Raw genomic sequence first — 27898 nt, 5'->3', positions numbered from 1 at the left:
GGCCCAGGCTAGGAGAAGTCCTGAAGCCCCACCCCCCACCCCAGCTTGCTGGAAAATCCTGGAAGGTGGTTAGCCCTCAGCAGGAATCCGTTTTCCTTGACAGCCTCCCCCCAAGCCTTCTTCCCTAGCCTCCCTCCAGAGGCCTCCACTCAGGGAAAACTCTACCCAATAGGATTGAAGGGTGCAGAACAGATACTGAGGTCAGCATGAAGCTATATTAGCATCTGCACTGTGGATGGTTTTTCAGCCCCCTCTCCACTTCCCTCCCCACCTCTGTTGGGAGAAAGACACAGCTGGTCAGCAGTCAAGACATCTCAGAAACTCTGCCTGGCTGGGGCCCTCAACTTCAATAGTTGGGGCTGCTCTGGCGGCATCCTGCTCCTCTCCATCTCCATGCCAGGAGCGCAGAGTCTTGGCCTTCTCTGCCACCCCTCCCCCCCCCCCCCCCACACACACGTAGCTGGCCCCAGAACACACCTAGCTTTGTGAATTTATGAAAACGTGACAGCTCCTTGGGGACCGCCACTCCCCACCAAAGAACCCTGTCCATGCCCAAATGTTTATCTCAGACGTGGGGGGAAGAAAAATCAGGGCTCCCCATGCCCCCACCCCACGCTATGGCACACATGCCGATATGCCAGCTCCTTCAGTGGCACAGGCGCCGGGCCGCAGCAGGGGCGGCAAATCCACAAGGCACAGATGTGGGAGAAAACCTGTATGGAGAATAATCTATTGAACACGGTTCCTCCCAGCCTGCTCCGCTCTCCCACCAGTCAGGGCCTCGCTGTCCCCCATTCTTTGGCTTTAGGCCCCTGCTCAATTCCACTTCTCAGCCACCAGATCATCACAGGGGACAGCTGTCTCTCCATGCTGCCCACTCCAGGCCTTGAGTTGTCTCTGTGGAGAGCCCTGCCCAGCTGTGGCCGGCCTCTGGGCCTCGTGGCCGCCCCACAGCCTGCCCTGGCTTTCCGGGGTGGGAAGTGCCTGCTGCAGCTCCACCCTCCTCATGGCTCCAGCTCTCGAGACAGGCGAGAGAGTTCCCGCTGGTTGTCGATGACCTTCAACTGCTGGACATAAGCCCAGGTGCTGGCTGGACTCCGGGTGCTCAGGGACTGCTCTGAGCCTGGAGGGGAAAGGAGGACACAGTTAGGGAGGTCCCTGGGCTACTTCACCCAAGAGCTGAACCTCACCTTCCATCTCTAAGCTCCCTTGCCCCACAGTCAACCCTGCCCTTCTAGTCCCAGCCCAACAACTCATCGTGCCTCACAGATTACAGGAACAGATGAACACAATGGCTAAGAGCAGAATCTGGGGGAAGGGGACACTAAGATTTCATTTTCATGTTTTCCCATGTTTATTGAGTAAATGCCTCTCTCTTCTCATGAGGATTGACTACTCATTGTATTCACTCATTAGCTATTTTAAGCTTAGACTTATTCTCATTTTATTCACTCTTCCATAATTTATTTTGATTTATGGTTTATTCATTTACTTTGATTGGCCACTGAAGATTATTTTTGTAAAGTGTATTATAAAAGGTCTTCATAGCATGATAACAGTGATAATAAAAGAGCTGGTGATACTACAATACAGGAAACTTCCTCCAACATTTCTGTATTAAATAAAGTCCAACTCCTTTGTTTTTTTTTACATGCAGGATGTTATTATTTATGTGCATTAAAATTGCTAGTATGTTATTTAAAAAATATTTCATTTTCAGGGCTGGGGATATAGCCTAGTGGCAAGAGTGCCTGCCTCGGATACACGAGGCCCTAGGTTCGATTCCCCAGCACCACATATACAGAAAATGGCCAGAAGTGGCGCTGTGGCCTCAAGTGGCAGAGTGCTAGCCTTGAGCGTGAAGAAGCCAGGGACAGTGCTCAGGCCCTGAGTCCAAGGCCTCAGGACTGGCCAAAAAAAAAAAAAAAAAATTTCATTTTCAAACTTTTGTTATGCCCAAACAACAATAACAACAAACTCTACCATAAGCCAGGCACCAGTGGGTACTCAGCAGGCTGAAATCTAAAGGATCATGATTTGAGGCCAGTGTGGGCAGCAAAAACCATGAGACTCCCATCTCCAGAATAACCAGCGAAAAGATCCAGACAGGGGTGGCTCAAGTGATAAAGTGCCTGTCTAGCAAGCAAGCCAAGTGAATGTGAGGCCTTGACTTCAAGGACCAGTATCAGGAAGGGAAACATCAACAATAAACTAAAACTTAACGCAGGTGTGAGGGCAAATGCCTGCAATCTTTCCAGAGACTGAAGCAGAAATACATCTAGTTCAAGGCCATCCTGGGTTATTTATATTTCTCTAAAACAGAAAAGTAATGTGTAGTGATACACACACATACACATGTATGTGTACATATGTATGCATACATATAAATATATATGCATATATACACATATTTTTTTGCCAGTCCTGGGGCTTGAACTCAGGGCCTGGGCACTGTCCCTGAGCTTCTTTTGCTTCAGCTAGCACTCTACCACTTGAGCCATAGTGCCACTTCCAGCTTTTTCTGTGTATATGGTGCTGAGGAATTTAACCCAGGGCTTCATGCATACTAGGCAAACACTCTACCGCTAAGCCACATTCCCAGCCCTACACATATATTTTATGAAAGTTTTCAAAAGGGAGGAATGAATATAGTCTAATTTTTGAGGAGTGCCATTCCTGCAGCTTGATCTTAGGGCCTGGGCAATGTCCCCTAAGCTTTTTTGCTCAAGTCTAACTCTCTACCACTTGAGCCAGCTCCACTTCTGGCTTTGTGTGTGTGTGTATGCTTTATTAAAGGTAAGAATCTCTTGGACTTTGCTGTCCAGGCTGGTTTTGAGCCATGATCCTCAGATCTCAGCCTCCTGAGTAGCTAGGAGTCACCAGGGCCCAACGTGATAAGTCTATTTTTAAAAATTGCCAGACATGGTGGTATAGAACTGTAATCCCAGTAGTCAGAAGACCGAGGCACGATTGTGAGTTTAAGGTCAGCCTAGGTGGGAGTGGAATAAATGGATGAAATAAAAATACAAAATAGAAAGTGAATAACTGTAAGTTCAGAATAGTGGTTTCTGGGGGGCAGGAGGGATGGGGAGAGGCAGGGAACAGCAGGAGACATATCACTGTAATATTCTCTTCCTTACATTGGGGTCTGGAGGTATTCCTTGTAGTACCTGAATATAGATCAAGGGTTAGTAATAAGAACCACAGACTGTGAGTTTTACCACTTCACACACTTCCAATCAAAGTGACAAAAGTACTTGGACAACCATGGTTCATGCCTATAGTCCTAACTACTCAGGAGGTTGAGACTTGAAGATCATGGTTCAAAGCCAGCTCACGCAGGAAAGTCTTGGCATCTCTAATATAACGAACAAAATATCAAGTTGGAGGTATGACTCAAGTGGTAGAGATCAACTGGGCAAGTAAACCGAGTTCAAACTCTAGTACTGGAGAGAAAAAAAAATACTGCTGATTTCCAGCTCTACTACTAAGTAATTGTGTGGCATTTTACAGGTAGCTTTAAGGCTCCTTTCCTCCTTTTTCAGTTGAGCTGACAGCATCACCTGCCTGGCAGAGGTGCAGAAAGAGAGCCAGCTCATGCACATAGAGCCTGGCTTCACCCTAGCACCTGGCCAGCACCAGGAAATACTGGGCCGTAGCTAATGATTGACAGCTCCCACAAGTCCCACCCTTGCCAACCACTCACATGTGGAAATCCTAGACGCCTGGCTGTCCTCATGGAGGTGGGAAACTCGGCTTCTGAGTGGTGAGAGAGGCACTGGGTGGGTGAGAGGGGAAGAGTCAAGGAGGTGGGCCATGCCTGGGCCTCCCAGGGGACACAGGTGAGGGAGTGGAGGAGTGGGGGAGGGGGACAGGGACCAGCCCTCTCTCACCAGTGCTGTGGCTTCGGCAATGGTGCAGCATCCGTACGGCTCTGGCCATCATACGCTGCAAACAACACAGAACATGAGGTCTGGCCTGGGTCCAGAAGCCTGGCCTGCCTGTGAGGTGGCTGCAGGCCCAAGCTTCCATTATTCCCATGCTACTGGGAACTAGGGGGCTGTAAGAGATGGGGTCACAATTGCTTCACCCAAGCACACCCAGAGGTCCATCAGGAACCAGGCAGTGGGTGGAAACAGGTTGGGAAGGGCTGGAAGAGGTAGGTGCTTGTTGAATGGAGAATATTCCAGTCAGTCGCCCCAGGTCACCCCATAGAGGTCACCCTAATGGCTCCAATAGAGGGCCGAACCTCCAATATGTGTGGGGAAACAAGAGGAGTGCAGAGAATACTTAACAATTCCTGTTTGTAATTATATTACTGTGGGGTGGGGTGTGCATATATGCACACATGCCAGTCCTGGGGCTTGAGCTCAGGGCCTAGGCACTTGTCCCTAAGCTTTTATGCTCAAGGCTAGTGCTCTACCACTTTAGCCAACTCCACTACCACTCTTCTTAGAGTCTTCTCAGAGTCTCTACTCTTATCAGAGTCACTCTTGTTTTCCTGGTGGGGCTGGCTTCAAACTGTGATCCTCAGATCTCAGCCTCCCCAGTAGCTAGGATTACAGGCATGAGCCTTCCGCACCTAGCTGTTGTTTTTTATTAAATATAATATTTTAAATTATCTCTAAGTAGTTTCAATTTGACTTGTCAGTTTGTAAGCACAATGAATCTTGATCAGTACCACCCCTTTCACCGTTCTCCCCCATTTATGCTTCTATTACTTGGAACGGCCTGGGCCACCTCCCACCCCAGCCCTCATCTGCCTGACCCACGCCGTCAGAGGCACCCCTCTAATCCCTGACTTACCATTTTTTCAAAGTTGATGAGGTTCTCTACAAGGGTGTGGTTTCCCTCATGGATGAAGGTCATATCTGCAAAGGAGTGACTGGACTCAGGGGTCCCTAAACTCCTTCCCCTCTCACAGCCCAGCAGAGGCAGAAATCCACGACAGAGTGCCAAGGCCTGTCCTAGCCTGCCATCATCTCTGCCACTCCAGCCCTTGTTGCCCGGAGCTGTTTCCTGGTATCTCTTGGGCTCAGAGCACAGATACCCTAGTGTAGACCCTATGGCCCTCCTGTGCCAACCTCTCTCCTGGCCCACAAACCTTTTTAAATTATTTTCTTTTCTATGCTAATACTGGGGCTTCAAATCAGGGCCTTGCACTCTCACTTGGTTTTTTTTTTTTTTTTGCTCACAGTTGGCACTCTACCACTTCCTGCTATTTTTGCTGGTTGATTGGAAATATAAATGTCATGGATTTGTCTGCCTGGGCTGGCTTCAAACCATGATCCTCAGACCTCAGCCACCTGAGTAGCTAGGATTACAGGTGTGAGCCACCATTGCCAGGCTAACCTACAAACTTCCGATTGAGCTGTGTCCCCCAGGTCAGAGTGCTTGAGGTAAAATCGCCAGAGGGCCTGGGTGATGGCCACATGGGCCCAGCCTCAGAGAGAGTGGCTGGGCAGGGGCGTGTCATCCTACCTTTGAGAAGGAGGGGCATGAAGGGGATGACAGGAGGGGAGAGCTTGGTGAGGGCCAATCGGTACACTCGGTGGTTCCATGAGGGGTCCTAGGAGGAATAAGCCACATTGAGGGAAGGTCCTGCCCACCACAGCCAAATGGCCCACTCACCTAGGAGCCCTGGACACCCATCTCATCCCCAGGGCCACAGCAAGAGGCTCTGAGCCCAGCCTCGGATCTCACCACAGTGGGCCAGAGGAGGCCATAAGCAGATGTCTTCCTCAGTAACCACAGTCCTCAAGAAAACTTTATGAGCTAGGTGCCAGTGGCTCACGCCTGTCATCCTAACTACCCAGGAGGCTGAGCACTAAGGCTCATGGTTCAAAGCCAGCCTGTGCAGGAAAGTCCATGAGACTCTGATTTCCACTTAAATAGCAAAAAATCAGAGATGGATCAAGTAGGAGAGATACTACCCTTGAGCTCAGTGCCCAGGCCCTGAGTTCAAGTGTCTGGAAAGAAAGGGGTGATGGAGAGGAGGGATGGAAAGAAGGAAGAAGAAAGGAGCATTAATCACAGGGCTCTGAGATTTCTGGAAACCTCTGCCTCTTCTGTCTCTCTGTGGGGAAATTCTTCTGAACCTCTTGAGCCCCACAAAACAAACTGTGTTCTCAAGAGCTCTCAGGACCGTGCTGGTCACAATGCCTCTGCACCATGCTCTCCCAAACACTTCAAAACCCTCCCACATTCCTGGGGGTGGAGACATCAGCTCATGCCTCATCTTTCTTTCTTGTTTTTTAGCTGGTGCTGGGGATTGAACTCAGGACCTGGACGCTCATCCTTAGCTTTTTTACTCAAGGCTAGTGCGCTACCACTTGAGCCACAGCTCTACTTTATCAGCTTTTTGGTGGGTGATTGGAGATAAGAACCTCACAGATAAGAACCTGCCCAGTGTTGGCTTTGATCTTTAGACCTCAGCCTCCTGAGTAGTTGAGATTACAAGCATGAGCCATGGGCACCTAGCTTCTTGCCTCATCTTTGTCCTAGTCCTGTTCACAAGCCTGTGGAAGGTTCTGGAGGGAGCTACTGAACAGCCCTGGCTTATTAGGGGGGCTTTGTGCTAGGTGGCTAGCCCAGTCGTAGGGTGGGATGGCTGGAGTCTAGCACCCATCACACCCAGGAATAGCTTTATACTGTCTCCCCAGAACCTCTGCTATCCAGAACAGTGTCCTGCCACCCTCTGCACGTCCCTCAGCCAGCTCCCCAAACTCACAGGCCTTCTGGAAAGCCAAGGGTAAGGTTGCTTTTTGTTGTTGCTGTTCTGTTTTATGTTATGTTTTTGTGCCATACTAGAGCTTGAACTCAGGGCTACATACTCTCACTTGGCTTTTTCACTCAAGGCTTGTGCTGTACCACTTGAACCATACCTCGTACACTTGCAGCTTCTTGCTGGCTAGCTGGAAATAAGAATCTCACAGATTTTTCTGCCTGGGCTGGCTTTGAACAGTGATCCTCAGCTCTCAGCCTCCCAAGCAGTTAGGATTATAGGCGTGGGCCACCAGCACCCAACAAGAGCAGGTTTCTAGCAGGAGGCGTGGACGGCCACACACACTCACCAACAGCCTCTCCAGGGCCGAGTATAGCTTCCGGACTTTGTGGGGCAGCCGCTGTGAACATGAGGAGAGGGGGGTGAGCTGTCACCATGGGAATGGGAGGCCCACCCAAGCCCTTACCCAGGAAGCATAAGGCCTGGCCTCAGAACTGAACCCTCCAGCCACACCTACCTCCCAGGTGTGGGCCAGGCGGCTGATGGCCGAGTTGCTCAGGCCAAACATGACAGCAAAGAAGGAGTTGAGGTTCTTCTGTTCCTTGAGGCTGTGAGAAAACCCATGTGTCCAATGCCTGCCCCCTACCACCTTGAGACAGCTTTCAGACCTGGCCTAAGGACCCTGCAGGCCTGGGGAGGAGGGGGGAGGTGGACCCAAGAACCTAATGAGAGGAAGGGTCTGGCAATGCAGATTTGAGACAAGATGGCCTGGAGCCTGTGCCACACTCTCCACCCCACCCCCACGGGCACTCACTGGGCTGCCAGCTTGATGAACTTCCGGAGCAGCTGGGCCCGTGGACCGGGCACAGGGCAGAGACACAGCTCAGTGGCCACCCAGTACTGCAACTCATTGAAGCGACGCATGAAGCGCTCCAGGTTGGCTGTGGTGACATCTCGCAGGTGCTGGGGCCCCAGCACGTAATGGATCAGCTCTACCTGGACAGGGCAGAGGGCAGGGGCTCTAGGCTGCTCAGGCCTGGTGTCTGGCTGCCTGCATTCCTGCCAGCAGCTCTGCTGTCCATACCTGGTGGATGCTATTAAACAGGTTCCAATCATGGTCTGTCAGCTGGCCTGCCAGGTCCTTGGCGCTCACCAAGTCCAGCACTTCCGCAGAGCCCACCGTAGGCCCCAGCTGCTCAGGGTGTGGGGTCTGCAGGTGAGAGAATGCTCAGGAGGGGTGTGTGTGTTTGTGTGTGTGAGTGTGTGTGTGTGTGTGTGTGTGTGTACATGGAGTACAGGTACCCCTAAGGGCTGAAAGAAAGGGGCTCCTATGTGGAAGCTCCTTCTTGTTGCCTTCTCCGAACCTCCTCTCTGTGGGATTGCTTATGGGGTCCTGTCCTTCAGGCAACCCTAACTAGGGCAGGTCCTCTTTCTCCTGGGGGAGCACCCCATCAACACCAGGCCTCTCCCCCACTCCTTCCTCATCCTGGCAGACACAGCCAGAGCCACCCCTGCAGACCAGAGCTCATCCCAGGCTCTGGCACTCTGCCTCGCTCCTACCAGCTCATGTACATCCTGTGGGTTGACAACAAAGAGCCGCTCGTTGAGCCCCAGGGATGTGGCCACACCGCGCGCCTCTGGCTTCAGGCCAATGGCATCTGCGAAGAGAGAAGAGGCTGTGCTGGGTCGGCGCACAGAGGGAGGCCAGCTGCAGGCAGGGCAGAGGATGGGCTGGGAGGCTCCTTCCTCTCAGCACTGGAACAGCTGTGCAGAGGTTCTAAATGCACAGGTGCAAGTGGCCACAACTCTACACTTCTCAGGGGTAGATAAAAGGGATGCTTAGTGAGACAGGCTGACCTTGGGTGATCTTCAACTTTCCTGAGCCTCAGTTTCCTTCTTTGTAAAATGGAGACAATAGGCCGTGCCCTAACTACTCCACAGTCAAATGAGTTCACTTAAGGAAATATAGCTGTAAGTATGTGATGCTTATAAAACAATAATAATAATTAATGATTTTTAAAGTCTTTGAAGCTTGGTGCAGATGGCTCACGTCTGTAAACCTAGCTATTCCGAAGGCTGAGATCTGAGGATTGTGGTTTGAAACCGGCCTGAACAGGGAAGTCCATGAGACTCTTATCTCCAATTAACCAGCAAAAAGCTGGAAGTGGAGCTATGTCTCAAGTGGTAGAGCACTAGCCCTGAGCAAAAAATGCTCGGAAACAGTGCTCAGCCAGAGTGCAAAACAAAACACAACAAAAAGGACTTTGAAAATGTCTTGTCTAAATCTTGATGGTAATTTTTAGTCATGTTTGAGTGCCCAATCTTTAGATCAACGCTTTCAAAGTAAAGCATTCAAAACCGTCCATGTATCCAGAAAAAAAATTAGCTCTACTACTTAATGTTCTCAACTATTTCACTTTTTAATTTTATGTTAGCTTTCTAAGAACTTGATATTAGGAGGGTAAAAAAATACATCATTTGTAGACGAAATAGACACGCATGGGGGAATCTGTAGCAAAATATTGGATACTTACATGGGTGTCACTCAGTGGTCTAGAAATGAGCAACCCACAAAGTGGCCACCAGAGGGCAGTGCTTCCCAGAGCAGAGGACACCACTGAGCCCTCATTGGCCTTTGCTCACTTTCCTGAGGGAGAAGGCTTTCATGTCTCTACCTCTTGTCCATTTTCCCTAACTGTCCCCAATTCCTGAATGCCTTGGGCTGCAACTTACACAGACAACAGTGGGTTGTAATGTCATAAGCACTCTGAAAAGAGGTCTTGATAGTCATTCTTTTTTTTTTTTTTGCCAGTCCTGGGGCTTAGACTCAGAGCCTGAGCACTGTCCCTGAGCTTCTTTTTTGCTCAAGGCTAGCACTCTACCACTTGAGCCACAGTGCCACTTCCGGCTTTTTCTGTGTATATGGTGCTGAGGAATCGAACCCAGGGCTTCATACATGCTAGGCAAGTACTCTACCACTAAGCCACATTCCCAGCTCCATAATAATCCTCTTGCAACTGTATTCCAGGTGCTGGCTTTGGCTCAAGACCTCAACTCTGTGCTTGGTGCACATTAATCTCATATATAGGATGAGAAAAGGGAGACTCAGAGAGGTTAAGTAATTCTCCCAGGATAATACAGCAAAGTCACGGTTAGTCGGGGGGGGGGGAGAGAGATTGAGAGAGAGAGAGAGAGAGAGAGAGAGAGAGAGAGAGAGAGAGAGAGAGAGCGCCAGTACTGGGGCTTGAACTCTGGGCCTCACACTTTCTTGGCTTTTTCACTCGAAGCTGGTATTCTACTATTTGGAGCCATGCCTCTAATTCTTCTGGCTTTTTGCTGGTTAACTGAAGATAAGAGTCTCACCAACTTTTCTGCTCAGGCTGCTTGTGAACCATGATCATCAGATCTCAGCCTCTTGAGTAAATAGGATTTCAAGTTTGAGTCACCAGTGCCTGGCTCTTACCCTTATTTTCCAGGACTGAAATGGGGCACAGAGAGATGACATGTCCTGACCAGGAACACACAGCGCATGAGCTCCAGGGCTGGTGTCAAATGCAGGCCACAGTCCCTGGCATTAGTTCAGGCTCATGAACACCACGTGGATAGTAGTTTGCATAGACACAATAAACCTTCCATGAGTGTAGTCTATGGACAGCCGATGGTGACAGAGGAAATTAGGACCTTCATTCAGGACCAGGGCCTGGATCTGACCACCTCTCCCTGGGGTCCATCCAGAGACCCAGCTTACCGCCTGCAGAATTGACCTTCACCAGCACCTGGCCTTTGGTCCAGCCATCTTCACGGGCCAAGGCGGCCATCACCTCCCTCACTGAGGCCGTCACAGGCAGCTGCAGGCTCAGTACTGAGTGGTCAGCCCGGCAGATCTCATAGGGGACTGCGAAGGAAATGGGACTGTGCTGTGGGAGGGACCATACTCCAGAGGTGGGGAAACATGGGGGTGTTGGGGCCATGAGAGGCCCTGAGCTGAGGGGAGGCACTCAGGTGGTAGGCTTGCCTGGTGGCCTGCGGCAGAGACTCCAGAGAGAACAACATACACCCCTCAGCCCAAGCACCCTGAGGTCCAAGTCACCACAGCAGGGCAAGTGAGGAAGAAACAGCAAGGGACTGATGCCAAGCCATGCCCGGCCAGCCCTGACCATTCACCTTTGTCCCCGGCTCTGATGGCACCGTTGGTGGTGGTGGTGTTGGGGAGGGAATCGTCCTGGCTGGGGAGCCACACAGGCGGGATCCTGGCCTGGAAGGGAGAGAGTGTGAAGCACCAGGAACCTAGGGGAGGGCAGGCTGGGAGGGGACAGCAGGGGCCTGTCGCACTGCCACATCACCTGCTTAATGTAGGAGCTAGAGAAGACAGGAAAGACTAGAATGCTACTGGGCACCGGTGGCTCATGCTTATAATCCTAGCCACTCAGGAAGCTGAGATCTGAGGATTGCAGTTTGAGGCCAGCCTAAACAGAAAAGTCTACCAAAAAAGCCCCAAATGGAGCTGTGCCTCAAGTGGTAGAGCACTAGCCTTGAACAAAAGAAGCTCAGGAACAGCCCCTAGGCCAACTTGCACACATACACACACAAAGAAATAATGAGAGGGGTAGGCAAGTCTATGCCCTCCCTCCGTGGCTAGTCCCTCTGTAACTACAAGGTGCCTAGCTGTTCTAAAAGGAAAACACTTTCTCCTTCTCTCCCTCCTAAGCTCCCCTTGCTGTAAACCAGGCATTGTTCTAGGTATCTAAAATGTGCAATACAGAAGTGTCATTATTATTCTCCTTTAGTGGATGAGACAAATGCAGCTCAGAGTGGCTAAGTAAAAATTCTAAAGGCTGTCTTTCAGGTTCTCTTTTACCTCAACCCTCAGAGTCTGTAAATCCCAGCTCTTCCCTAAATCTGCATGCCTGTTCAACACTTCCTTCCTCTCTTTCAGACCTGGTCTGACTTTAAACACAGAAGAAGGGCCAAGCACCTGGTGGTTCACACCTTGTAATCCTTGCTACTCAGGAGCCTGAGATCTGAGGATCATGATTTGAAACCAGCCCAGGCAAGAACATCTGTGAGACTCTTATCTCCAATTAGCCACCAAAAAATGAAATACAAAAAAGTGGAAGTGGGCCATACAATATTTGGGGTTTGGAACGAGAAGGATCTAGTCAAATATCCTAAGAAAACAAGGTCCATGCATTAGAACATGCACAAAGGCCCCGAGGTCAGGCCCAGAGCAGCTCATGGAAGCCTCTAGCAAACAGGAAGATGAGATGGGGTGAGGCCAGATGGGTTTCTGGACAGGTATTTGGATTTTATTCTCAACACTCTCCACAATCAACCTTTGCTTTCCAATCTTTTCTCTCTCCATTCTTCAACCAAATCTCAGCTCCGAGTACCTTTTATCCTCTCCACCCTTTCTCAGCTCTAGCCAGGAATGGTGCTGGCCGCCTAGACTTCCTAGGGAGGGGCCTTGTCTCCCAGCTCTAACGGTGGGTAGCCCCCCCACAGGAATGAAAGCCCCTTGGGGTAGGGGGTTAAGGATGTGGCTTTAGGCCTCGGTGGCCTGAACCACCCACCACAGCCCCTAAGGAATTCTGTGCCTGGAGAAAGCTTCCTTTGCAGGGCTTCTCCAGCAGGCGTGGGCTGGAGGCGCAGGGCACGGGAGGACACAGGGCAGGGCAGGCACCTTGATCTGAGGAGATGCGTTCCCGCAGCCATTTTCCAACCTGCAAGCAAGAAGAAAGGTTGGTGAGAGGACCACTAGGCGCCAGGCAGGCAGGCAGCCAGGTAGAATGAACAGCAGTCCCAGACCCGGTCCCAGCCCATCCTTCCCAGCAGCTCTGAGGGAATCAGGAGCCAAGGGCTCCCACCTGTAATCCTTACTATTCAGGAGACTGAGAGTGGGCGTGGATGTGGCCTAGTGGCAAGAGAGCTTGCCTCATATACATGAAGCCCTCGGTTCAATTCCCCAGCACCACATATACAGAAAATGGCCAGAAGTGGCGCTGCGGCTCAAGTGGCAGAGTGCTAGCCTTGAGCAAAAAGAAGCCAGGGACAGTGCTCAGGCCCTGAGTCCAAGGCCCAGGACTGGCAAAAAAAAAAAAAATTTAGGAGACTGAGAGCTGAGGATCGTGGTTCAAGGCCAGAGAAGACAAAAAAGTCCACAAGGCTGATCTCCACTTAACCAAGAGAAAGCCAAAAGTGGAGCTGTAGTTCAAGTGGTAGAGCACCAGCCCTGAGTGAAAAAACTAAGGGACGTTGATCAGGCCCTGAGTTACATGCATGTACACACACACACACACACACACACACACACACACACACACACACACACAGAAGCGGGATTTGGGAAGAGTACAAGGTGGGCTTGAGATGATTGTGGGCTTGTGTGATTTCTCAAGGCCAGCAGGAAAGGGGAAAACACGGGGGAGATGGGCCCAGAGTTCCAAATGAACTCTTGCCTCCTGTCTCCTGCTTTCTCCATAGGACATCTAGGAAGGCAAGACAAAGTCTGGGGAACACAGAAGACTTGGCCCTGACAGCACTGGGTGATTCACGTGCAATGAGCACATGGACCACTGCAGAGCCGTGAGGTCAGAATGCACACCCCGGAGCCTGGCAGGAACAGCCAGTTATAAAAAGTGCTGTCACTTATGTTTCTTCCTCTTTTTTTCTTTCTTGTGCCAATACTGGGGCTTGAGCTCAGGGTCTGGGTACTGTCCCCTTAGCTCCCCCCCCCCCCCCCAGCAAGGCAAGTACTCTACTACTTAAGCACATCTCTACTTCTGGCTTTTCTTTTTATTTGTTTGTTTGTTTGCCAGTCCTGGGGCTTGAACTCAGGGCCTGGGCACTGTCCCTGGCTTCTTTTGCTCCAGGCTAGTACTCTACCACTTGAGCCACAGCATTACTTTCAGCTTTTTCCTGTGTATGTGGTACTGAGGAATCAAACCCAGGACTTCATGCATGCTAGGCAAGCACTCTACCACTAGGCCACATTCCCAATCCCCTCTGGCTTTTTTTTTTCGGGGGGGGGGGGTGTTTAATTGGCGCTGAGTCTTACAGACTTTGGAACCCCAGTCCTCCTCTTAGCCTTCCGAATAGCTAGGACTAAAGGCGAGAGCCACCAGTACCAGGCTCTCATTTGAATTTCTAATGTCAGGCACTTGACCAGAGCGCATGATCACTTGGCCCCCATTGGAATGCCAGGTGTGAAGAGGACAAAAGGACGTCCATCAAAGCAGAAGCATCACCTGTGGTGTCGCCGCCTCTCTGGCCACTGCTCCTTCAGTAGGTTGCTAAGTCGGGTATCCATCTTCACCAGGTCTGAGAGTTTCTGGAAACAGCGAAGATCCCCTGAGCCTCTTTGCATCCTCCCTGGGCAACCCCGGGCAGCCCTGCCTCCTTCCCAGTACCTGGAGGAAGCTGGCCACCACAGGGTCCTTGCGGAGCATAGGGCCGTACAGCGCCACCCACTGGCTGACCAGGCGCAGGATCTGCTGCCTCTTGTTACAGATGTAGGAGCTGCACTCCTGCTCACTGCCTCCCGCAGGCTCTGCGGGCTCCGCATGGAAGGTGGGCACTGGCTGGTCAAGGGAGCCACGACGTACAACCAGGGCCCACCCAGCCATCACACCTGGGCAGAGGAGGATCAGGGGCACAGGGCCCGCCGATCAGCAGGGACCGATGCCAGAGAAGGCTCATGGCAGTCGTGCTGATGTACCATCCCCACCCCACGCACAGGGCCCGGGGGCTGGAAGGATATTGGTGCAGCAGGGCAGCACACAGCTGGGCGCTAGGCATGAAGACGCTGTGGGTCAGGAGGAAGTCGCTGAGGAATGTCTCTGTTGGGCAAAGTGGGGGATGGGAGAGGACGTCAGAAGCTACGTCTACAGAACACACGTGTGTGCCCAGCTGGAGTGTCCCGAACCCACGTCTACTACAGGAAAGACACTAGCAGTATCCAACCCCTGGAACAGTGCTCCTCACCCAAGCCCAAAGTGCAGGAAAGCACACTGACTGCCAACTGCCTACCTGGACCAGTCCAGCGCCCAATGAGGTGAGGATGTCTGGCCTCTCCCAAGGCGCTGACCACCCAATGAGTCAGAGAACAGACAGGGTGTCTCTCTCCTGTCCCTACCTGTTGGGTCATGAGCATTGGAATCTGCCCGCATAGCCTCCAACAAAAGTTCTAGGATCTTCTCTGGGGTGCCAGACATCACCGTGTACCTAGCAGAAACAGCAAATCCAGAGCATGTGGGCTGATCTTCCTCCCCACACTGGGGAGACATCGATAATCAATCATAACACTTCCTGATTTGTCAACCTTGTTCCATCTTGGTGAGGCAAGATGGGGAGCTGACTTAGGCAGTATATCCTATTCCTTTGATGCCTCCTATCCCTGAGAGGCCAGAGGCCAGGGACATGACATAGAAAAGGGCCAAAGATTGTGAAGCCAAAGTAGAGATGTGAAGAAGTGTGTTACCGGTTCTTTCCTGGGGTTAGAGGGCGAGAAGGGCCAGCCCCTTGAGAGGCTCTCTCCAGCACCAGCACCACTTTGCCATGTTCTTCCAGCCTCATGGTCTTTGCTTCTACATCCTGAGGAATAAGTCACATCAGGGCTTGAAACAGCCAGGACAACTCCCTAGACCTCGTCCCCTACTTCCTCCTTTCTACACTCACAGCACTTGATCTTCCCAAGAACATTTAGTCCTTTTCTTGCCTCAAGTCCTTCCCCATATACCCTTGCCTGAGCCTCCTTTTTTGTGAGGGACATGTTTGTGGGCCTGAACTCAGCACCTGGGTGCTGTCCCTGTACTTTTCTGCTTAAAGTTAGTACTCTAGCACTTGAACCACAGCTCCACTCTGGCCCCCCTCCCCACCCCCATCTCTGTATGTGTATATATGGTTAACTAATGATAAAAGTCTCACAGACTTTCCTGCCCTGGTTGGCCTTGAACTGTGACCCTTAGATCTCAGCCTCCTGAGATGCTAGGATTATAGGTGTGAGCCACTGGCTCCCAGCTCAAGCCTCCCTTTGCACCCTAGCCCCTCATCTCTGCACCCCCATCAGCCCCCCTCATAGCCCACACCAGGCCTGAGTCTCGCTGAGCCCTCATCTCTTCACACACCACTAGGACTGCCGTTCCTGCTCCCAACAGACCACACCTTCTCCTCATAGGCTCTCTGGTGCCCGCTATTTGCCCCAGCCCCACTTCTCTGGGCCATGTCTCCTGCCCTCCCCTTCCCTGTACCCCCCTCCCAACAATGACACCTTGATGATGCGGTTAAAATCCTGCTTGTCCACACGCAGGAAATGACAGTTATCTTCTCGAAGGATGATGGTAGCTGCCCGGGGAGCGTCATTCACCAGAGCCAATTGTCCAAAGTCATCTCCCTCGTGCAGCGTGGTCACCAATCCCTGCAGCCAGGACTCAGTCATGGCCCGCTCCCTGCCCCTTCCACCCCTACCCCCAGGCCTTGCCAGGAGAGGCCAGACAGAGAATCAGCAGCCAGGGACTAGCCAAGGCATTGCCCAATGGGACACAGACCTGGTGTGTGGACTCACCTTGCCATGGGTCACCACGTTGACAGATCCCTTCCAGATAATGTACCATGAGGTACCCTTGTCCCCCTGGCTAAACACTGAGAGAAGCACAGATCAGACAAGGTCCTTATTGCTACCCACCTCGCCTCCAGGGTCCCTGCCCTGTCCAGGCCCCTCTACCCAGCCTGACTTACACACAGTGCCCGCTTTGCTATGTGGTTCAAAAAGCAGAACTGCTGCTAATTCCCGCTTCACCTGTGAATGAGAAGTGAGGAGGGAGGGGGTATCAGTGGCAGCAAGTTCTAGGCAAGAAACTCCAGATTGGGCAGGTCCAAGGATCAGAGCACTGGAGAACAGAGATGAGGCTGGGCCAGGCATTCCTGGCATATGGCAGAGAAAATTCTAGAGGAGGAAATGAGTTGGGAGCCGATGGCTCACACTGTAATCCTAGCTTCTTAACAGGCTGAGATCTGAGGATCACAGTTCAAAGCGAGCTCAGGCAAGAAACACCCATGAGACTCTTATCTCCAATCAATCAGCAAGAAGCTGGAAGTGGGGCTGTGTCTCCAGTGGCAGAGTGCCAGCCTTGAGCAATAAAAGCTCAATGATAGCACTTAGGCCCTGAGTTCAAGTTCAAGCCCCAGCATGCATGCGCATATACACATGTGTACACACACACACACACGAGGAAGAAATAACTGAGCATGATGGATGTTCAGACAGAGAATTGGGGACAAGAAGTTAGACGAATGATAACAAGCCTTAGATGAGGGGAGGGAAGCCCAGCAAGAAGCCCGTGGGGAACCACCGGAAGAAGTCCTGGGGGACAGGCCAGGCCTGGCCAGCAGAGAGGGCCAAGCACACTGACCGAGTTGGAGAGGTGAGCCACAGCCTTGATGTGTAGCAGTTCCTCAAAGATAAGGTCCAGCTCCTCATCCGTGCGCTGACCTGGGCTGCGGGCACAGGAACACACGAGCTGTGGGGCAGGCCAGGCAGGGCAGGCCAGGCAGAGCAGCCGGCGCCATCCACTCACCCACCCCAAGCCTGGGGCCAGATGGGGACTGTGAATGCTATTGATCATTATCAATCACGGGCTAACCTTTGTGGCGTGAGCCCTGCTGCCAGATACCTTTCACGCACGGCTTCCCTCTGCCCTCACACAGACCAGTGACGTGAGCACTATTATTCTGGCTCGATAGAAGCGGAAGCTGGTGGAAAGGCCCAAGGTCACTCAACAAGTAGCTGCTAGGGCAGGAATTTGAACCCCAATCTGCCTGCCATTTCCACAGCCCATCCACAACTGGGAAGACTCATCACAAGGCCGGACTACCAAGGCAGAGGTCAGGGCTTCTGCTCCTGCTGTCTTCCTTTCTCTCAGAACATGGGATCTGAACTTCACAAGGGACCGGCCAGGTTCGGGGATTCAGGAAGCCTGACTCACGGCTTTCGAAGTGCTACTGTGAGCAGGGCATCGGGTCCCCGCTGGGATAGCAGGGCCATTGCCTCCACCAACTCCTCCTCTAGCTCGTGGGCTCCTGCAGGCTCCGGCTCTGGCCCAGGAAACCGATAAAACTGGGCCTCTCGGTCCTGGAAGGTCCAGTCGTGTTTCACTGGGGGATGGAGGCCCAGGTGTGATGGAGGAGAGGAAATTGAAGCCATGTAGGTAATACAGTCCTCATGTGATGCTTACTCCCACCCCAGCCCTCCATGGGGCCCTCCCCAGGTCTGCCCCATCCATGGTGCCCCACCAGGGCTCAGGCTCACCATGGCACAGGGCACCCTCATCCAGCAGCACCTGGCAGATGCCTACAGCTTGGCTCCGTGAATGGACACCAAGCCCCAGAGCCAAGATCCCATCCACTAGCTCCCGGCCAGAGCAGCACTGCCTGTGGGAAGTGGGAAGAGGGAAGAGGGGAGTAGGGTAAACACCACCAGAAAGGCAGATGTCAGAGACATGGATAGACCTAGAACAAATCATGTCGAGCAAGGTAAACCAAGCTCAGAGAGACAAACAGCACCATGTTTTCTCTCATATGCAGATGCTAGATCTAAAATACACCAGAACACGATAAATTATACAGGACTCTAGGCATTCATACACAGTGAGAGCAAAGGAGGATATTCTTAGGGGAGGAACACAAAGGCATAATGCCTATGTACCTCTGATCATATAAAATAGTATTTACTGAATGAACCCCAGGAAATGGAAACAAAAGGCTTTTTCTTTGTTGTTGTTTTGGTTTTATTTTCTTTTTGTCTTGTTTGTTTGTTTATATGTCTTTGGGAGGGTAAGGGGAGGCACAGAAATGGAGGGACAAAGGGTGAACAAATGCAGCAATGGTACTCACTAGCCACTATGTTAGAAAATGAACTATACAATTGTGGGTGGGAATGGGAGGGAATTCCCAGGAGAGAGTAAAGGAAGGGGTGACAGTGTCCAAAAAGAAATGTACTCTTTTTTTTTTTTTTTGGCCAGTCGTGGGCCTTGGACTCAGGGCCTGAGCACTGTCCCTGGCTTCTTCCCGCTCAAGGCTAGCACTCTGCCACTTGAGCCACAGCGCCGCTTCTGGCCGTTTTCTGTATATGTGGTGCTGGGGAATCGAACCTAGGGCCTCGTGTATCCGAGGCAGGCACTCTTGCCACTAGGCTATATCCCCAGCCCCAGAAATGTACTCTTTACCTAACTTACGTAACTGTAACCCCTCAGTACATCAGCTTTATAGTGACGGAAAATTGAAAAAGAAAAGAAAGGCAAATGTTAGCTCTAAGCTCAGGACAGGGTGAGGCATAGATGCTTGGAATAGTGTGAAGAAGAGAAAACAGTGGGGGGGCGGAGAACAGGCCAGGTGGCTCACTCCTCTAAGCCTAGTTACTCCCAGAGGCTTAGACCTGAGGACTGCAGTTCAAAGCCAGCACAGACAGGAAAGTCCATGAGACTCCAGTTAAACAACACAAAGCAGGAACTAGAAATGCAGCTCAAGTGGTAGAGCACCAGTCTTGAGAAGAAAAAAAGAAGCCAAGCAAGAGTGCAAGGCTCTGAGTCCAAGTCCCAGTACCAGCAAGCAAGTAAACACACACACACACACACACACACACACACGCAAATGCATACACACAATGCATACACACACAAATTAACTAATAATAGGGGTGAGCAGAGGCAGGCAGGCCCCCCACTCACCGATAGAGCCGCAGGTGGTACTTTCGGTCACGGATGAGTGTTGGAAAGGTGGCTAGGAGATGCCGGTACAGGTGTTTCCCAGCCCTGAGCACCCTCTCTGTGGAGGCCTTAAAAGGAGGAAGCACAAGGCTGGCTCAGGTCCTGAGACCCTCCCCCTGCTGGCCCCCCTCCCTGCTCCACCCCTGCTTGCCTATACCTGCTCCAGGCTCATGCTGAAGTCCAGGGACTCCTCGCTGCTGGTGAGTGGTGTCTAGGTAGCAGAGTGTGCAAATCAGTGCCAGTCTTTCAAATAGCACTCTGGAACCCCTCCCTGCCCACTCACCCCCACCCTTGCTTGCCCAGTTCCTGGCCCCACACACATGTGACCAATAGAGACTTGCTGTTGTCTGTGCTGTGGCAAGCGGCCCCTCTTCTCCACCCCTTTTCAGCAGACCCTGTTCTTCCTTCCATGCCCACACACACTGTCCCTACAGGTGACGGCCCAGGGGTGCCCAGGCTGCCAGGGAGAAGGCCCCATGTCGGGGAAGGAATGACAACATAGGAAGGAGTATGAGGATGAGAGGTAAGAAGACCTAGCTAGGTTCTGGAGGCTCAGGCTTGTAATCCTAGCTGTTCAAGTGACTGAGACCTGGCAGCCACAGTTCAAAGCCAGCCCAGGAGTCTGAGAGACTTATCTCCAGTTAGCCACCAAAAAAACCCAAAACAAAACAGAGCTGTGGCTTAAGTGGTAAAACATCAGCCTTGAGTGACAAAGCTAAAGGACAGTGGTCAGGTACCAAGTTAAATACCCAGTACTGGTGTGTGCAAGTGCGCGTGTGCGTGCACACACACACATGCACACACACACACGATAAGACCCACAAGAGAGGCTGGGACACCAACTCTTAAGCTGAGAATACAGGCCTAGGCTCCAGGCCTAGCTTTTGTTCCAAACCATAGAACTATGTGGGTTGTGTGTCTCCTATTGGGCCTTTGTTCAGGCTGGTAGTTAAAAACACAAATTCCAAAGTCAGGCTCCTATATTCAATTTGCTCCTTAGTTTCCTAGTGGCATGACCCTAACAAGTGAGGAAGCCTGTCCCCACCTCACTTTCCTCATGTAGCTCTAACAATGCCAGCCATAAGCTTCCAGAAGGGGCATGTGAGTCAATACCTTTTGAATATTTAAACCATTGCCTGGCATATGGCTGTATATACACGCTGCTATTATTATTCATCAGGGAAGCACGGGGTGGGGCTACTTGCTGGAAACTTCTTCCTTCTGCAAGATGCTGCAGAACCTTGAAAGTGTGAGTAAGGCCTGGATAGCCTACAGGCCAGACTCAGGAAGACAGAGCTTATTATGGCAACAACTTGGTTGTGGGGGAGGGGGAGGAGGTCAGCAGCCACCAGGGATCCATGAAAGCCCCCACTGCCTTTCTTTTTAACACCACCTGAGAAAAATGGAGTTTGGGGACAGTTTCAGAGAATGGCCTCCTCAACAGGCCCTAGTAAAGACAGAGTACTTTACAGTTTGTGAAACATGTTCACCAAGTTGCTTAAAAAAAAAAAAAAAGGTTGATGACCAAGAAACACTGTACTCATAACCTAATTCATGGAATTGTAACCCTGTGTACAACTACTTAATAATAATTTGTTAAAGCTAGAGGAGGGGTTGGGTTAGGAGGGGTGGGGAAAATGATGAAGGGAAATGGTTATCAGTCAGAATGCCTTGTATTCATAAACTGCTTTGTTGACTGGCAACTCCTTTGTACAACTACTTAAAGATAATACAAATATGATTGAAAAATAAAAGTTGGGAGCTGGTAGCTTATACCTATCATCCTAGCTACTCAGGTGGCTGAGATCTGAGGATCTCAGTTCCTAGCCAGCCCCAGGCAGATAAATGCATGAGATGCATATCTCCAATTCACCATCAAAAAGCCAAAAGTGGAGCTCAAGTGATAGAGCACCAGTCTTGAGTGAAAAGCCAAGCAAAAGTGTGAATTCTGAGTTCCAGCCTCAGTATGTACACACACACACACACACACACACACACACACACACACACACTAGATGTGCAATGAGCCAAACAGGTATTGTCTGGTCTCTGTGCCACTGGGAGAAGCAAGAATCTTGAGATGAGTGTCCTAGATAAGTCATCCAGGCACCCTTGGGATTGCCAGCCAGCGATCACTAACCTCAAATCCCTCCCCATCGTTCCGGCATTCTAAGCCTTACTCCACCCCACCTGCCTGTTCCTTCTATCTTCTCCTCCTCTCTCCCTTCCAGATTTCTTCTGTGCACTCAGGGCCTCGCAAGTGGACTTGATTGCAGAGCTGGGGCCTGAGCCTCCTCCCTTAGGGCTGGCAGGCCCCTGGATGGTGGGCATCATGCCACCATGCCCAAGCAGAAGTTTGAGGTCTGGTGTGCACAGGCTCCTGGCCCAGGGCTGGGCGGAAGTCAGTAGGTGTCCCAAGGGTATCCCTGCCCAGGTCATGGGGCCCAACCCAGTGCCAGATACAGAGCCCTGGGGACTTGAGGACAGGAAATGAGAAGGAGGAGGAGCCAGGAAGGGAGGAAAGGCAGGAATGCTACCCAGCCAGCCCCCTGTGTCGGAACAAACAGTGCCTGTGAGTGCTAATGACTTCTTGTTGCTAATGTCAAAATGCCCAGGTCACCCCAGTCCTTGCCCTAGCTCCCAGCTGGTGTCCACAAGCCCAGGCTTTCAGCTCCAGCTCCCTTCCTGGTATTATTGTGACCTAGAAGGGGAGGTGCTGGTCATGTGGTCAGGGCTGGTCATTTCCCATCCACTCAAGGGATGGGCATGAAAGGGCCAGAGAATAGGGACCTGAGGATGCGACCTAGAGTCATCCTATTTTGCCAAGGAAAGCAGAAGCCCATAGAGCTGAAGTAGCTGGCTAGAGTCCCAGGATGACTTAGAAATGGAAGATTCTACTTCCTGACTGCTACCCATGCTGAGCCTGGGTAGGTGTTTGTATCTTATTTCACGGCTAGGAAGAGAGGAGGTTACATAACTTCCCTGACCATTGGTAAACAGCATTCACACCCATGCCTGTCTGGCTCCAATGCTCACAATCTTGGCTACCCCAAATGCCCATGGCATATACCCCCAAGGATCCCCCAACCCCCCCACAGAGTGTCCTAGACAGGGAGATAGCACAGGTGTTCTGCCTTCAGGAATGTTCCATGAGTGAAGTCAGCTGGAATACCAAGGGCTAAATAGAATTAGACAGGCTTGGTCCGTCTGGGCCCCTAAAATGTTTGTGTCCATTCAGGCCTCTGGGGATGAGCTAGTGGGAGACCAGTGTTTAGAAGCAATGGGCTCCAAAAGCCTGGGTTTGAATTCTGATTCTCTTGTTATGGCCTGGTTGTGTATTGTTTAAGAGGATGATTTAAGCTCCCAGCGCTTGTTTCCTCATCTGTAAAAGGAGGGCGAAGGAAAATACTAGTGTCTAGCCCTCAGGGTTATTGTAAGGATCAAATGGGTTAATAAAATGGCTCACACCTATAATCCTAGTTACTCAGCAAGCAGAGCTCTGAGGATCATGGTTTAAAGCCAGCCCATACAAACAAGTCTGAAAGACTCTTATCTCCAACTGACTAGCAAAAAGCTGGAAGTGCAAGTGGCAGAATACTAGCCTTGAATGAAAAAGCTAAAGGATAGCACCCAGGCCCTGAATTCAAGCCTCAGCACTAATGTGTATGCGTGTGCACATGCATGCACATGCACACACACACACACACACACACACATATACTGGTGGCTCGCACCTGTAATCCTTGCTATTCAGGAGGCTGAGATCTGATTATCATGGTTCAAAGCCAGCCTGGGCAGGAATGTCTGTGAGACTCTTATCTCCAATTAACCACCAAAAACCCAGTAGTACAGCTGTGGTTCAAAGTGGTACAGCACTAGCCTTAAGCAAAAAGCAGCTCAGGGACAGTGCCCAGGCCCTGAGCTCAAGTCCCACAATTGACCAAAAATAAAAAAGAGTTAATAGTAGAAAGCATATGCCTCAGTGCCTATCGTGTAGTATGTCTTCCTAAATGTTAAATAACTACAAACTTCATTATTTCCTTATGGGTACTGACCACCCCAACATAATGCAAGTATATGTTGTAGCGCAGCTCATCTAATCACCCTGAGGTTGTCTGGAGGTTGTTCGTTGGTATAGGCCAAGGTGGCTTATTTCCAGACAAGAAGGATTCCGGGTGGAAGAGGAGGTGCTATAGGTGGCCGGCCCCACCTTGCCAACCTGTCAGTGAGTGTCAGAGCCAGGCTAGAGGGACAGGCATAGAGCCAGATGGTATGGGGACCTGTCAGACCAGTTCCCTTGGTCGTGGCTAAAGTCCCAGGCTGGGCTGTGTGTGGTGGACAGGGAAGGATGCATGGGGTTGCACAGGTGTGCCCTGGGGGTCAGCGACAGAGGACACAGTGAAGCCATGTGCCCGTGGTTCACACGGGTAATCCTGGCTACTCAAGAGGCTGAAATCTGAGGGTGGCGGTTCAAAGCTAGCCCAGAAAGGAAAGTTGGTAGACTCTTACCTGCAATGAACCACCAAAATGCAAGAAGTGGAGCTGTGACTCAAAGTGGTAGAGCACTGGCTTAGAACTCAGAGACAGCTCTGGGGCCCTGAGGTCATGTCCAAGGACCAGTATAAACAAACAAACAAATCCCACACAAACAAAAACAGAGAACACAGTGGAATCAGGTAAGCTTGACCTCCACAGGCTGACTATCTTTGGGGATGTGCAAAGCCTAGCTCTGCCCCTTAGCAACTCTGCAACCCTCACTTAACCTCCATTTTCATAGCTATAAAATGGAGAGGAGGGCATTGGGGCCTAATCCATCCCCCTGTTGAGAGCACTATTCTATAGGCTAGAGGGAAGCTCTCACTATGAACAGTTGGTTGGGTATACGTAGTTTTTCGGTATTAGCTCCTGCCATTATTTCAACAGACTGCATGGACACATGTCTTCGGTTTTAGAGGACAGGGCCACCTTTCTCCCTGAAGAGTAGCATGCTAGGCTCCTGAGCATGTGTAACCCACCTGAGATCACTCTCATCTTTCCTCTAAACATCCATCAAACAAGATCTCTCTCCCTCATTGTTTCCACAGAGGCTTTTTATTCCATTCTAATGCTACTTTGGCCCCAGTTAGTTCAGTTTTTTCTGCATCTAACCTTAAGCCTTCTTCTTGTAGTGTTTTCATTTTTCTCTTGGCTTTGTTTTCATTTTCATTTCTCTTATCCTGGTCTAGAGGAGAAGGCTTCAGATGTGGGAGTCTAGAAGACTGACCGAATACCACTGAGTTTTCCAAGAGCTAGGTGTGGCCTAAAAAAGAAACAAGACACCCTAGCCCTGTCCTCCTGGACTCTGGGTTCACCTCCTTTAGGGTGCACATTCCTTCCTGGGAGCCCTTTATGAACAAAAAGGCATCAAGAGATAAAAAGGTGAGCCAGAGGCTGGTGGCTCACACCTATAATCCTAGCTACTCGGGAGGCTGAGATCTGAGGAGTATAGTTCAAAGCCAGCCCAGGTAGGAAAGTCCATGAGACTCTTGTCCAATTAACCACCAGAAAATTGGAAGTGGAGCTGTGGCTCAAGTGGTAAAGCACTAGCCTTGAGCAAAAGAGTTCTGGGACATTGCTCAGGCTCTGAGTTCAAGCCCTACAACTGACAAAAAAAAAAAATTTAAGAGTCCTTTAAACACAAGAGAGAGGGACTGAAATAACCCCACCCCTGTGCCAGCATGCCTCTAGCCACACCCCCCTCAAAAAACAACAACAACAAAAAACTGTCTCTACTTCTCCAACACCTGGCAGGGGAGGGGCCCCTTTCCGTGCCTTTGACCCCATTTACTCTCCAGCAACTCTTCCCCCACCCTTCCGGCCTCCTACTCCAAACTGGCCCTTCAATTCTAAGAACTCAGTGGAGTCAGGAGACAGCCCAGCGGCCTCCTCCACCTCCCCACTCCAGACTTCAGGTCCCTGGAGATCCTCCAGTGACCTCCTTGTACTGGTACCTGACCTTCCCCCTCCCTCCAGCTACCTTGCTTCCCCAAGCTGGGAAGAGGACAGGAAATGCACAAGTAATTATAGCTTGAGAGGGAAGACAGGAGGGAGAGTTCCAGCCCATTGGCTCCTAGCAGTGGCTACAGCATTGACCCTGCTCCCAGTTTAGGAGCAGGACTAGGCCCCAGAGACTCTGGTCAGGAATACTCTAGAGAAGAGGGGGACTGCAGAGCCGTGAGCCACATGCCTGGACTCTCCACCCAGTTCCCACCACAAGGTCTTCCTCTCCAGAGCCTGTTTCCCCCACCCAGCCTCCTATTTCAGTACATAGAAGTGGTGGCTGGACAAGGTGAGGAGGAAGAAGGAGGAGAAAGAAGTGGTTTTCCTATTTGAAGTGACTTGCCCAGCTGGGTGCTTCTGGTGGCTCATGTCTGTAATCCCAAACTACTTAAGGAAGCTGAGATTTGAGAGTCATGGTTCAAAGCCAGCCCTGGCAGGAAAGTCTATGATACTCTTCTCTCCAATTAACAAGCAAAAAGCCAGAGGTAGAGCTGTGGCTCAAGTGGTAAAGCACTAGCCTTGAGAAAAATAAATAAAGGGCAGCACCAGGCCCTGAATTCAAGCCTCAGTACTGGCATGTGTGCGCATATGTGCACACATGTGTACACACACACAGTGACTTGTTCCTTGAACGATGAATTTTCAGGTTTATCACCTGCTTCTGCCTCCCCTTCTGCGCCCTCACCCCCCAATGCATACTCACTGACTCTCAGGGAAAGCAACTCTCAAGCTTGGTGACTGGGACAAAAGAGGCTCCCTGCTGATTGGTCTCTATGACCGTGGAGAAAGTTCCCTTCCTTCCCTAGCCCCGCATTCTTGCTGCCCCTATCTCCATTCTCCAGCTCTAGACAAAAGAAGTTTAAGTCATAATTCCTTCTTCAAACTCATCAGAATCCTCCCAAGTCCCCCCACCCCAAAGTCAGAGGACAAGCAATGTCCACATGAACACCTCACCCCAAGATGCTCAAGCAGATTTGGCCCTGTTCAATTGTTCACTGAAAGGGAACGTTGCCACGGTGACGTGTCAAGAACAGTAACAAAGCTTTACTTCCCTCACCACTTGACCTAACCCCCCCATCCCCCAGAAAAAGCGCACAATTCCTTAACTCAATGCCTAGCACACAGAGGCAATGAGCCAGGCATTGGTGGCTCACCTCAGTAATCCTAGCTACTCAGGAAGCTGAGATCTGAGGAACAGAGTTCAAAGCCAGTCTCAGCAGGAAAGTGTGTGAGATTCTTATCTCCAATGAACCACCCAAAAAGCCAAAAGTGAAGCTGTGGCTCAAAGTAGTAGAGCATTAATTAGCCTTGAGCAAAAGACGCTCAGGGACAGTGCACATGTCCTGAGTTCAAGCCCCCATGACAGGCACAATAACCCTTTCTTGTTTCCCCCCATAATGGAATAGGAGCAGTATACACACACACACACACACACACACACACACACACACACACACACAGCCACTATGTGAGACACCCACACATATCTGGGGCCAAGTTTTCACACCCTCTACTCGCCACACCAGTAACCATCAGTGCTCCCAGACCAGGCTGGCCCACCAGCACCCCAGAGTTCCTTTCCAGCCCCATGCCTGGCTTAGCATTGGGGGGGGCGAGGCACTCACCCAGCGAAGCCCCTGGATGCGGCTGGGACGCCGGTGCTGGAGCAGCAGCTGATAGGAACAGCTCCTGGGCCGGTGCATTCTTTTCAATACCATTTCCAGCAGTGACCCCTCCGGCACCACGTCAGGGAGACTCCCCACCTGCAGTACTCCCAGCGCTGGGCTGTCCTCCACAGTCGGGCCCACCTGCCAATGGCTCTCACCTGGCCAGCCCACCTGCGATAAGGAGAGGAGGATGGAGGAAGGCCATAGACAGCGGGTTGGGGGAGAGCAGGATCTCAACGCAGCTGTCCCGGGCTGATAGATTTCCTTAGACTCCTCTGGACTGGTCAGGCGGAGGTGCTACAAACCCTTCCAGCAGCCCGGGGAGGAGGGACAGGAAGACCTCTGCTGGAGTGGAGCCCGAGGGCCTGGTGCAATTAGGGGGGGTCTCCAGCTGGCTTCCAGAGAGGAAGACCAGGCCTTTTCCTCGGACTTCTCTAGAATTCTGCCTCTCTCCATTGCTCAAATCCCTGGCAAAGATTTACACCCAATCAACATGAGGCGGTGGGCTCACTGGATGCCCCAGAAATTCAGCTTTGGCTCCAACCTCTCTCTCCTCCTCCCTCTCCCACAGTCCCACCCAAAGTCCCCACGAGTCAGCTTCCTCTGCCTGCTCCTCCCCCACCCACCCACCTTCATGGTTCTTCGTAAGCTTCACAGCCTGGTAAGCAGCTCCACAGGGGATCCTGGAGGGGTGTCGCCTAAATCCAGGT

General features: G+C 51.3%; 1 protein-coding gene across 1 annotated transcript; it reads right to left on the bottom strand.

Moving 5' to 3' along the window:
• Positions 1-481: 481 nt before the first annotated feature.
• On the bottom strand, positions 482-27898 carry Rapgef3 (Rap guanine nucleotide exchange factor 3). The gene is made up of 28 exons (XM_048365741.1): positions 27819-27898; positions 27147-27359; positions 19640-19693; positions 19444-19550; positions 18027-18148; positions 17704-17872; positions 17131-17215; positions 16457-16517; positions 16284-16360; positions 15990-16136; positions 15201-15313; positions 14856-14944; positions 14481-14559; positions 14131-14290; positions 13969-14051; positions 12405-12444; positions 10889-10979; positions 10473-10619; positions 8285-8382; positions 7809-7934; positions 7539-7720; positions 7242-7332; positions 7074-7124; positions 5482-5569; positions 4807-4871; positions 3894-3948; positions 3707-3778; positions 482-1123 (listed from the first exon to the last, which is right to left on the bottom strand). The coding sequence occupies exons 1-28, from the start codon at positions 27822-27824 to the stop codon at positions 1005-1007; spliced, it is 2790 nt and encodes a 929-aa protein (XP_048221698.1). The 5' UTR covers positions 27825-27898; the 3' UTR covers positions 482-1004.

This window comes from Perognathus longimembris, chromosome 1, assembly GCF_023159225.1.
Source record: "Perognathus longimembris pacificus isolate PPM17 chromosome 1, ASM2315922v1, whole genome shotgun sequence".
Taxonomy (NCBI): domain Eukaryota; kingdom Metazoa; phylum Chordata; class Mammalia; order Rodentia; family Heteromyidae; genus Perognathus; species Perognathus longimembris.
Note: the sequence above shows the minus strand (reverse complement) of the source record. Positions and strands in the feature narration are given on the sequence as shown.